At 45.1% G+C, this 11,947-nt stretch overlaps 1 protein-coding gene across 1 annotated transcript; it reads left to right on the plus strand.

The window, feature by feature from the left end:
• The first annotated feature begins 1,119 nt into the window (after positions 1-1,119).
• DUSP19 (dual specificity phosphatase 19) lies at positions 1,120-9,665 on the plus strand. The gene is made up of 4 exons (XM_006121704.4): positions 1,120-1,622; positions 1,950-1,996; positions 4,089-4,241; positions 7,358-9,665. Exons 1-4 carry the CDS (start codon positions 1,397-1,399, stop codon positions 7,577-7,579), a joined length of 648 nt encoding a protein of 215 aa, XP_006121766.1. The 5' UTR covers positions 1,120-1,396; the 3' UTR covers positions 7,580-9,665.
• The last annotated feature ends 2,282 nt before the right edge of the window (positions 9,666-11,947 follow it).

The following is an 11,947-nucleotide window of genomic DNA, read 5'->3' on the forward strand; positions in this document are numbered from 1 at the left end:
GTCTGACCCCACTCAAGTTTTTAGTGCTGGGTCCGTAAGATTATAGAAGGAAATACTGGGATATAAAATAATCTTAAAAACTATTCCATTTAGGTGCTTAAGGGGTTCCTTCCTGCAGCCATAAGGTTTTTCAATTACTATAGTTGGAGCTGAAGTGCAGACTCTATTTGAAGTTCAGACATTAGGTTATACTAGTGCTTTCGCACCAGCCTTGACCACAAATATCCTTAAGAACTCCCCGCCCCCTAAATTATACAAATTAAATGGACACACACCTTAGTCAATTTATTGCATACAAACTGGAAATTAGGCATAAAAGCAAAAATGTATCTCCAGACAACCATTTACATCTACAAATTAAACAAAATGGTATTCTAAAGGCAGATAAATCATATTTAAGTGACAGTACTGTCCTTACTAGTCAATTGCAACACGCACTGGTGGGCAAGTTCACATATCTGGTCAAAAATGTTCATTTGGAAAAAAGAGACTTTTCTCAAAAAGGAAATATCCACAGGAAATGCCTAGTTTTGAAGAAACTGGTTTATTTATAAAACAAAAAAATTGCAAGATCCAGCTACTCAAACTTGACAAGTTTCAGTTAGTCAGACTGAAGTTTTCAGTAAAACCAAATATGTTGCGAACTGGCTAAAAGATTTTGGCTTTAGGTTGCTGAACCCTTTTTAAAAAACACGTTTCTGTTCCCAAAACCTGGAAGAAAAAGTTCTGCAGCAAAAACCTGAATAACTTTGTAGAAAAAATGGTCACCACAGTGATTTCCTCCCCGTTTGTCAACGTTTTTCGGGGGGAGGAGGGGGGGAGGGAATTACATCCCAGCCATCTCTGTTGCCTACAATTCTTTAACACAAGTACATAGCAGAGTTCAAACTCCAGGCGGCATGCCCTGGAATGTTGACAAGCCCTGACTTCCCCTGCAAATACTTTAAACAACTATTATAAAACACAATCCAGTTTCACAGCTTATCCGGTTCTTTGACAAACAGCACTTCTCCTGTAGCTGGGGACACAGTCCAACAGCTGGATCCTGAACCTAAATAGACAAAACTAGAACGTGGACAAGCAACAAGACGGATCAGATCAAAACATAGTGACTGCACAGAGATATTTTTCATTGGGTGCCTTGAGTGCTGCAGCTAACCGGAAGAGATTGTAAACCAATCGGAGAACGCTTTTATTTGACCAATCAAAAACTGTCTTGCACTGCAGTCATGGAAACACAAGGCTTGGTAGCCTTCTCTTTTACCTGTTACCTGCGCGATCCTCCGCAGCAGGTTCTGCTATAGGCTGGAGAGGAGTTTAGCTTCACTGCAAGAATTAGAGGCTGCTGCGTTTGCCCGCGTTAGTGGCTGCTCGCTGGAAGTTCCCTGCTCATGTAATGCATTCACTCACTCAGGAAATCAGAGGCTTTTCCAGGAATAATCTGAGGAAGCAATGTACAAGGGTAACAACTTTAACTGGGAAGAGACTTATAGAGACATGGCAAGATGCCCGAGTGCACGTGGTGGAAGAAGCAGATCCAAGTGATGGGTTCGGTTGCGGTTATGTGCAGGACCTTAGCTTGGATCTGCAAGTTGGCGTTATTAAGCCCTGGTTGCTGCTAGGTGAGTGTGCATGTGAATTTCAATGTGAATCCCTAACGCCTGCTTCTGCAAGGTCCTGAGATCTAACCGGGCACCCTGAGCTCTGAACTGTCGTGGGTTCTCACGTAAGCTCATGACACTATCTAGTCCCTAAGGTGCTGCAGGACCATTCGTTTTTAAAATTTCATTCACAATATACAACATATTTTTATTGCATTATTAAAACAATGTGTTGTCCCCAGGGAAAGGCAAAAGCTAACTTCTTTTAAAATTAAGAAGGGTTTTTGCTTTGTGCATATTTTGGAAGCTCTAGGCAAATAATGTGATAGAGTCCTTTCTTTTTTACAGGATCACAAGATGCTGCTCAGGATCGGGAGACACTGAAAAAATATGGGGTAACTCAGATCAAGGACTATGTACTATCTCATATTTAGCATTTGCTACTGAATGTTTTTTAATCACTAGATCAGTGCTTTTTTTGTAAAAAAAAAAAAAAAATAGTGCTGATACAAGGGTTGCCAGATGGTTTTGTCCCCCCCTTTTCCTCAAAAGCCTTGGAGGTTGGGGCCGAAATGCAGTCACGTGACCTGAGTGGGCTTCTGTCCAGCGCAGTGTGAGTGCTCCCAGGGCCGGCTGGGGGCTGTGCCTGAGGAAAGCGGCAAATGATCCCCAAAAAAGGTGACAGTACGCCGTACTGGTGCTCACTGTCACAAGAAAAGCACTGCACTAGATAATGTTATTTTACTGATTTTCCCTTTAAAAAAGGAGCTATGTTTCATTTGTAGTTTAATAAGGTTGCTTCTTGAAAGTGTGCGTGGAACATATACAAGATGTGATGAGGGTGTCCATAGGTTTCACAAGAAACATGGAATATCTGTATTTCAAGATCAGCTGTAGTTTAAAGCTTGCTTTCTTATAGGACAGATAATATGCGTATTAAATTGTGTTCTTATTGCACCTCAGGACCCCCTGCAGCCTCTTTGCCGCAGCCAGCGCCCCTCCCCCCTCGCTGCTGCCTCTGATAGGCTTTAAGATGAAGGCGATAAGTCTGCTCCCCCCAGCATCAGCTCCTGCTCTCCCCTACTTGCTGCCTCTGTAACAGAGACAGGAAGGGGGGGAAATACAAATAGTCAAGAAGTCGAGTCAGCTAACTACTAAGTTTAGGCTTATTGGTTAGTCAACTACTTGCTGACATTCCTATCCTCAACTGAGATGTTTTCTCCTATTTACAGTCATGTAAGATGCCATGGCTCCTTTCTACAAGGTGGCAGTTTTGCCAAAATCATTTTGGTTAATCAGATTTTATCAGTCTAAAATTTACCTTAGTAATTTATTGGATATGGAATTCTTCATAATCTTTCATTATCTGTTACAGTGTGGCTATGCATTTTTAAATAGTTTAGAAGTGGCTACGCTTCAGAGTAGGGATGTAAAGGAGTAGTTGACTAGCGATAAGCATAGGCTTATCGGTTAGTTGAATCGACTACTTGCATTCCACCTCCCTTGATGCCTCTGTATCAGAGTCAGCAAGTGGGGAGGGAAGAGGAGCCAGGGCTGGTGGGAGCTGGCTTAAAAGCTGGTTTTCCCCCAACACCATCTCTGTGGTGCCGCCTGCCCCTTCCACTGCTGCCGCCTCTATTAGAGGCAGCAGTGTGGGGGCGGGGTAAGGGGAGGCTGCTGCTGCCTCTGCTGAGCTGGAATCCCCCGCAGACAGGGACTGCTGCCAGAGAGCCTGTTTTTGTGGCTAGCCGGTGCTGCTGCAGACTGGGGCTGTTTTGCAGCAGCAGCCCTGACCACAGGAGTGTGTGTGTGTTTCCCCAGCAGGGAGCTGGGACCTCCCCCATGAACGGAGGCCACTGGACCCCAGTGCGAGCCAGGACTGAGCAATCCCAGCCCAGTCCTGGCTTGCGTTGGTTCTGGGAGCTACTTCAGGTAGGAAGCCTGGCTTCTACATTTAAACTGCAGAGCCGCAGCGGGGGTGGCTCCTGGACCCAGTGCGAGCCGCGACTGAGGCTTTCTCCCTTATCGACTAATCATGTAGTTGACAGAAATTCTATCAACCACATGATTAGCTAATTACTTGCTTGCTAACTTCTTTACTTCAAAGCTAGGGGAGGAGATTCCTATAAGCAGTTAGCAAAGGATTTTTGGTGCCTTAATGACCTAAGGTAGCCTAAGGTGGATACTTTTTCTGCTCAAAGATTATTTTTCAGAAGCTATTTGCTTGAAACATTATCACAGCCCTAATGCTTACTCCTTCTTTTGTTAAGATGGACTGACGAAAACTGAAATGCCGCTTTATACATCTTAACATTTGATAAAATCTTAAGTGCATTTCAAAAGATAGTCAAGTCAGAACACATTGTCTGAATACAATTGAATGCTACTGTTTGATGTTCCAGTATATATCTGCTGAATGGATAATGCTTTCTTTTATCCTTGTCTATTTTGCTTGTTGTCTTCATAAATTATCTTTTTTTGGCTTAGGTTACTCATGTCCTAAATGTGGCATATAGAGTTGAAAATGCCTTCCCCAATGACTTTATATACAAGAACATTTCTATACTGGATCTCCCAGAGACTGACATCACATCGTATTTCCCAGAATGTTTTGAGTTTATTGAGCAAGCCAAGATGCAGGTAAATTAATATTCCATAATATTAGTTATCTAAGGTATGTGGCAATAATTAAAATAATTCCCGTTGGTTAAAAAGCAATAAGCCATCAATTAAGCTTTTCTTAGTGACCAAATATTGTTTACTATTATTTATGAGATTTTTAGTGCAATAAGTCTTAATTCAATATAAAGCAATGGGTGACTTTTTGATCAGCAAGTCTTAACGTAGGTCCAGATCTCTCTTCTAGGAGTAAAACCTGCAGGGAAAAAGGAAAGATCTATAAACTTCCCATTGTAGAGTTTCCAGAATTCATTCATTAGGGAAGCAATGTTTTGACATACAAGAGAAGAAGCAGGGAGTTTGGCAGCATCCCTGGAAATCAGTGGGGTTTTGTTGGCTTCCTCCAGCTGTCAGGGATACCTCAGCCTGCTCCTATCCTTTAAAGGTGGAACACAATAAACTATGAATGCAACATAAAAAGTGCAGAGATTAGTAATTGTAGAGTCACCTAGCCATCTTTAAGATACAAGCATGGAATTTTAGATACTTTTCTTATATCCAAAGGGCCTGATTCAGCAAACCATCCCTATTCAGCAAATATTTACTGAACCGGGATAGACATAAGCTTGTGTTTAGCTGCTTTGCTGAATCTGTACCTAATTGCATGTCAACATTCCTGTAAAAGAACAAATATAGTAAATCAAATTAATCTCTAGATGTTTATTGGTGATTTACTATATTGTGTATAGGACATTGACTTTAACAGAGCAAAAAAAGAAAGTACCTTGTCAGTCAAACCTGGTTCTGGATTATTCCACCAGATCTAGTTTATCTTAGGATAAAGGAAGGTAACATTGCCCCATCCACTTTTGTGTCACAGAGTATTATCGTCTTCTAACATATCATTTACAAGTTACCTGAAACAGGATGTCACTTAATGACCTCTTTCAGGTTTCCAGTTACGATTTCCACTTCATTCCTAAATGAGCCTTGCTAGCTTAATGTCACTGATCCACTTCAGAAGTTGAATTTTCCAGTTACTTCTCTACAATTAGAGGTGTTCTTATAAAGCCTTGCATGGCAATACTACTATTTTTATACAGCAAGGCTAGACTGCAAAGAGATTAGATTTTGATTAGGTTGGAATGGAGGTTTTTAAACTGCAGCCCTTGCTAACAGTCTGTGCTGGATCCTCCTATTTTTAGCCACAAATCAGCACCAAGAGATAGCTAAAAATATTAGAAAGTCTCCTCTCATTGCTTTTTTACATAAGTATCATGGTAGTTGTTCTACAGCCAGCAACACTAAGGAGATATTTAGTCACGTTGGGGAGGGGAGATGGTTTATTAGCTTTAATGAAAGGGACCATGAGGAACTCTATTAAAAGTCAGCAGACATTGAAAAAGTTAAGAATTTATTGATTAAAGAATATAAACAAACATAACATTGTTCACAAATTCACTGGAAGTTAGTAGGAAAGGATTGAGAATCCCTAATTAATAACCACTGAAGTCTGTTGTCTTTTAGGGGCAAAAAGGGATCAGATTATCAAGAGACTACAGCATCCATAGCTGGGGCAGATTTTTTTGAAGAGCTCATCTCTCAACTAGGCACTCTTGAAATGAGCAGACTTTTAAAAAGCACATTAGATAACTCATGTGATGTCCATTCTTTGTTTAACAATGTGGTAGGAGTTATATTTAAATGTTGATATTTGTATTTAATAACTAGTATGTATTAGGGATGTAAAATCCCATTTAATCAGTTAACCGGTTAAACATTATGTTTAATGAGTTAACCCAGGCCTGGGCAAAATATGGCCTGCAGGCTGGATGCGGCCTGCAGATGTTGTGGGGAGCCCCAGGCAGGCTCCCTGCTTGCCTTGCCCCACCGCATGCTGCTAAAAAATGCGGCTGCAGGGAGGTTTTTCTTTAAAAACTGTGAGTCCAGAAGGGAGGGGGGAAGCTTTAGGAGCTGCTCCCACCCCCAGCACAATCTTATTGGTTGGTTTCTAGCGAGAAACTGGCCAATGGGAGCTGCCTGTTTCAATAACAGGAAGCCAAAGCACAAGGGGCTCCAGAGCACATGGCTGCAGCCTGTGCTGGGGTGAGGCAGGCAGGGAGGCTGATTCAAGAAAGGCTGCTGGCTGGTAAGTCTCCTGGTGGAACCTACCTCTGGCACCTCAGTCCCTCCCTTGCCCCCATTCCTGTCCCCTACTCCACATAACCAAATCCTCTGTTCCCCTCCTGTACCCATATCTCCTCCCAAATCCAGCACCCGAATCCCCTGCCCCAGATCAGTCCCCTCCTGCCCTAGCTCCCAACCCAAATCCCTGCACCCCTCCTGTACCCCAATTTCCTGCCCTAGCTCACAATCCAACCCCCTGCACCTCAGTCCAGTGCCCCAGGTCACAACAGCTTCCTTCACCCATGCTCCCTCCTTTACCCCAAGCTCCCTTCTGCACCCAACCTCCATCCCAGAACCTGCACCTCCTCCATTAATATCATGGAAAAGTATTGCCCTCGACCACTTTCCAAATTCTTGGACTTCCCCCCATCAAAAATTATTGCCCACCCCTGGGTTAACTGCTTAAATCAGGGCAAGCGGGGGCTGGTCTGGCCGGGATGGAGTGTACTAGCCCACAGTGTGCTGCTTGGGCAGGGCTTGCTATGGACGGGGGCTGCTCCACCCCATGCCGGTAACAAGTAAGCATCACCCAGTAAAGGTGATGCTTACTGGTTAACTATTCATATGCCTACTATGCAAACTTCTCTTTGAAGAATGAGGAAAAGTTTATTCGCCAAGATCAGTTTTGTCCTGCAGGAGCCTTGGGGAGAGTTTAGACAGGGTTCCCTTGTGAACATCTCTTTACATTGTTGCATCAAGGAGGTAGATTCTCTCCAAGAAAAAGGTAGAGAATCACAATTCAGTGCAACTGCACTTGTGTTCCTCCTCTGTAATCCAAAAAGGGCATCTGCTTTAGGCTCCCGGCCTCTTGGATGTACCCTCAGGTGGACAAGTTGCTTTCCATAAACCTAAATAAACAGTAGAAAATAATAAGAAATCTACCATTACCTATAGAATAGACAGCAACAGGGCATCTCAAATGACGGTTTCATTTTTTTTTTCTCTTGAAGGATGGAGTGGTGCTGGTTCATTGTAATGCAGGAGTTTCTCGTGCTGCCGCAATTGTAATTGGTTTTCTAATCAATTCAGAAGGACTCAATTTTGCTCGAGCATTTTCTTGGGTGAAAAATGCCAGACCTGCTATCTGTCCGAATCCTGGCTTCATGGAGCAGCTTCACAAGTATCAACAGCATAGTAAAAAGGCAAACGGAAGCATAAATGATCTCAAATGATAACAGGAGAGAAATGCAACAATCCCTGTGGTTATATTTTAACAGACGTGTTGGCATATCATACCTTAAAACAGGGCTACTCAGCCCGCGGCCCGTTTGTTTGCAGCCCACAGTGCGGTTTGGATTTATGTGGGGCTCAACATGCAGCCCTGCAGGTGGGAGCCAAAACAAAAAAGTAGTCAATATAATGGTCTTCTGCTGATACAGGCAGTCCCCGGGTTACGTACAAGATAGGGACTGTAGGTTTGTTCTTAAGTTGAATCTGTATGTAAGTCGGAACTGGCATCCAGATTCAGCCGCTGCTGAAACTGACCGCCAGTTCTGACTTACATACAGATTCAACTTAAGAACCCCAAGTCAGCTGCTGCTGAAACTGATCAGCAGCTGATTCCAGGAAGCCCGGGGCAGAGCAACTGTGCCTCGGGCTTCCTGTAGTCAATGCTGGTCAGTTTCAGCAATGGCTGACTTGGGGACGCCTGGGGCAGAGCAGCTGGGGTGCTGCCGGGTTGGTCCAGTAGTGCCCAGAGCGGCACTGCGGGACCAACCGGCAGCGCCCCAGCTGCTCTGCCCCAGGGTCCACAACAAAAGCCTGGTCTGCTGGGGGAGGGGGGCACACTAGCTGCACACCCCCCCCCCCCCAGCAGACCAGGACACAGGGAGCAAAGCGGCAGCGGGGGGGGGGTGCCTCGCCTCTGAGGCTTTGCTCTGGCGCGGGACCGCTTTGCTCCTGGTGCCCCTGGTTTGCTGGAGACGGTCCCCAGCAGACCAGGGGCACCGCGAGCAAACCCGCAGCCGCGGCGGGGTCCCCGCGCTTCTGAGGCTTTGCCAGAGCAAAGCCTCAGAAGTGCAGGACCCCGCCACGGTTGCGGGTTTGCTCGCGGTGTCCCTGGTCTGCTGGAGACGGTCCCCAGCAGACCAGGGGCACCGGGAGCAGCTTTTCTCGCCCCGGAGGTCGAGGTGGCTGACTGCTGCCTGTGCGCTCCGGGGCGAGAAAGCCCCGTTCGTAAGTGCGGATCCGACATAAGTCGGATCTGCGTAAGTCGGGGACTGCCTGTATATGTTTCAGTAGTTAAATTCCTGGACTGTCATTACTCATTAGAAGTGCTCTCCATGGGTAGAAATTGGGTAAATACTGCATTTTATTAATATCAGCAGAACTGACTTAAATGGGGCGTGTGTGTGGTGTATTCTTGCCTTAATCTTTGTATTCATGCCCATCAATGTGAAAGAAGCTATTTGCATATATATTTGCAAGTATATGCAACCACACTTAAGTTGCAGCTCTTGGCATATGCTGAGAGTATCATTGTGGCCCCCAGGCTTTCCAAGGTTGAGTAACCCTGCCTTGAACTGTCATTTCTGAATTTAAAGATCTACGAGTGAGAGGAGGGTAAATTCATTTTCCCCACAATTAATACTTCTGCTTTTTATTTGTGATTTGATATCTGGATCAATTAGTGTAGCTTAGAGCAGCAGTTCCCATCTGCTGGTCTGTAGACTGTTGCTGGTCTGCCTACTGCTGGCTGCTCGGCTGGTAACATTTTATTTACATATTTATTATTTACATAAAGAATACGCAAATAAAATGTGGCTGGTCTGCCAAAAGTTTGTGAAAGGGTTTGCCGGTCAGCAGTATGAAAAAGGTTGGGAACCACTAACTTAGAGACCAGCTTTTTCCCGACATTCTTCCATTGAATACAGCCTCTGAGTTATGAACTTGGACCCCATTTAGTTACACGCGACCGCGCTGTTCGTAAGCGCAGGTCGCGTTCATACCTCGGGGACCGCCTTTATGACTGCTCCATGGGAGCTTTGGTCGTAAGTGCGAACAGTCGTAACTCAACCGTTCGCAACTCGGGGAGCAGCTGTATGTCTTTCCCAGGGTGGTGAGAGAACAATCAAATAAGTTCTGCTTTGTTTGAAATGGTAGTTTTAACTGAACTGTCTGTGGTAGTAGCAACAGAAAAAGAAAATAAAATACAGGCTCAGATAATAAACTTACTCCATTTACTTTAATACCAAGTCCAATCTTTACCCATTCTAGCTTGTCCTAAAATCTAGATAATAAATGGTTCTTATTATAAAATGTGTTGGTGTTTTCTCTTACGTTGATCTTGCAAGGCAAGACAGATTTTTATTGAATTCTGTGGGTTGGCCAGACAGTAAGGAGCCTTCCCTTCCCTTCTTGCATCCTGTTCAGAGGCTGGCCACAAACCTCCGTAAGAATAAAGGAAGTGCTTCCAGTGGAATTTTCAGTGACCTTAGTCTCCAAAACAGGAGGGGAAAACTTACCTTTTCCTTTTTATCCCCTGCAACACACAGTACTTAGGCCTGTTCAAAAAAAGTTTTGTTTTTTCAGAGTACAAAACTACAGTTCCAGTTTGCACTCTCTGAAGCTGTCCACTCTGCAAGTCCCAGGTTATAGTTAATATATTACAACCCACAATGTTGTGTACACTTTCTTCGAGAACAAGGAGAAAATACTGCCCTCATTTGCACCCATTGAAACCAGTAATATTAACTGGTTTAAAACTGAATTTGAGATGATATAAAGAAGTAGTGACAAAAACAGAAGTTTGAAGCTGAGCTACCTAAAAGAGGTAAGATGATGGTGGAAAAATTAGTTTTTTTTCTTTAAGTTATTTGCCTCATTGTCCAGCCTTCATAATTGGGATAAATATCTCAAGGTGAGAAAGTCAAGAAAAAAATAGGTGTGAGCTTTAAAAGTTTAGATTTAATTTCTTTACTACAGGCAAGATGTTTGGTTTCACGATTCCACATTTCTGATGTTTCAATTTGCAGTAGAAATGAAACAATACAGGGGTTGGGTGGGTTGAGTATAAATGTGTGTGTAAAATGAGGGACAACTGAGAAGTTTGGCTATAAATATATAGTGCCTTTGGGCATTGGTAATATGACTTGATAGATATTGATATTTATAAATTATGGCCACTGTATTTGATCATTATTGGCAAATCACGTATAAGCTAAACTGGAAAGTATACCCCAAGTCTATTATCAGGAACGTTAACAATAGGGATGTAAGTGACTAGTTGACTATGCAATAAGCAAACGCTTATTGTTGGGTAGTTGACTAGTGACTTGATGAGTTGTTCCACCCCCTTCTTCCCTCCCCCCCCCCCCCGCCTCTATTGGAAAGAGTGGAGAGAGGCAGCAAGGGGGGGCAGGGGAGAGCAGGACCCAGAGCTGGGGAGAAGCTGGCTTAAAAGCCAGTTCCCCCAGCACCGTCACTGTGTGGAGAAGGGACAGGGGTGCAGTGGGGAACTGGCAGTGCTTCTGCCCTTGAAATGAAGCAAGAGCAGGGTGATCTGCAGGGGCTCTTGCACATTTCAAAAGCAAAGTGCTGCCAGGAGCTTGGGGCCAGTAGGGGATCCTACTGCCTTTTTAAATTGCAAAGCTGTAGTGCAGTTTGGTCTCAGCACATGTCAGGACTGAGCTGGGCTGCCTGCCCAGCCAGTAGCAGCTCCTGTCCATGGAAGGTCCCAGTGGGAAGCTGGCACTCCCCACGGACTGGGGCTGCTATCCCTGAAGCAACCCCTGGCCATGATGCCTGGATGCAACCAGGGATTGCTTCGCAGCAGCAGCAGCCCATCTGTGGGGTGGGGGGCATCCCAACTTCTCATTAGGACCCCCCACAACCAGGGGCGCACCTCCCTGCCTCAGAGGAAGCAGGGACCTGTGGGGGAGACAGTGCTGGGGGGAAATGGGTTTTTAAGCTGGCTCCCCCCACACTAGCTCCTGCTCACCCCCCTTTGCTGCCTCTGATATAGAGGCTGCAAGGGGGGAGGGGAATGCGAGTAGTCAACTCATTGACTAATCTCTTACATCGCCCTTATTCTTGTGTACCTCAAACCCTCTCACACTCACAATGCACTTGGACTGTGGTGTGCAGACAGCTCTTGTTTTTTCAACTATTTTGTTATTTAAATGGGGGAAAGGGGAACACTGCAGCGTCCTTAGTTGGACACAAACATTTAACATGAGGTCGCCTAGTATTTTATTTGTAATGATGATGCAAATCTTTAGACCCTTATAAAACCAGGCAAATTAAATTACTTCCCAGGCAACTAGCAAATCCATAAAAAAAGAAATGGCCTCAGGGAGGTGAACCCCAAGAAGCCCGCCCTGGGATCTGAAAGGCAACCTACGCTCTACCCCGCCCCTTAACCCGCGAGCCTGTCCCTCCTCCAAAGCCCTGCCCAGCCCCCCCCCCCCCTTGTACTGCGGCCAGCGGTTGGGATTCGGGAGGGGGCGCGAGACGTGGTGCTGGGCACGTGACAACCTCACAGAGCGATAGCGATGAGCCCGGCATGGCAACGGGGAGGGGAGGGGAGCGGAGGGGGCTCT

Source organism: Pelodiscus sinensis, chromosome 7 (genome assembly GCF_052426305.1).
Source record: "Pelodiscus sinensis isolate ZL-2025 chromosome 7, ASM5242630v1, whole genome shotgun sequence".
NCBI classification, from domain to species: Eukaryota; Metazoa; Chordata; order Testudines; family Trionychidae; genus Pelodiscus; species Pelodiscus sinensis.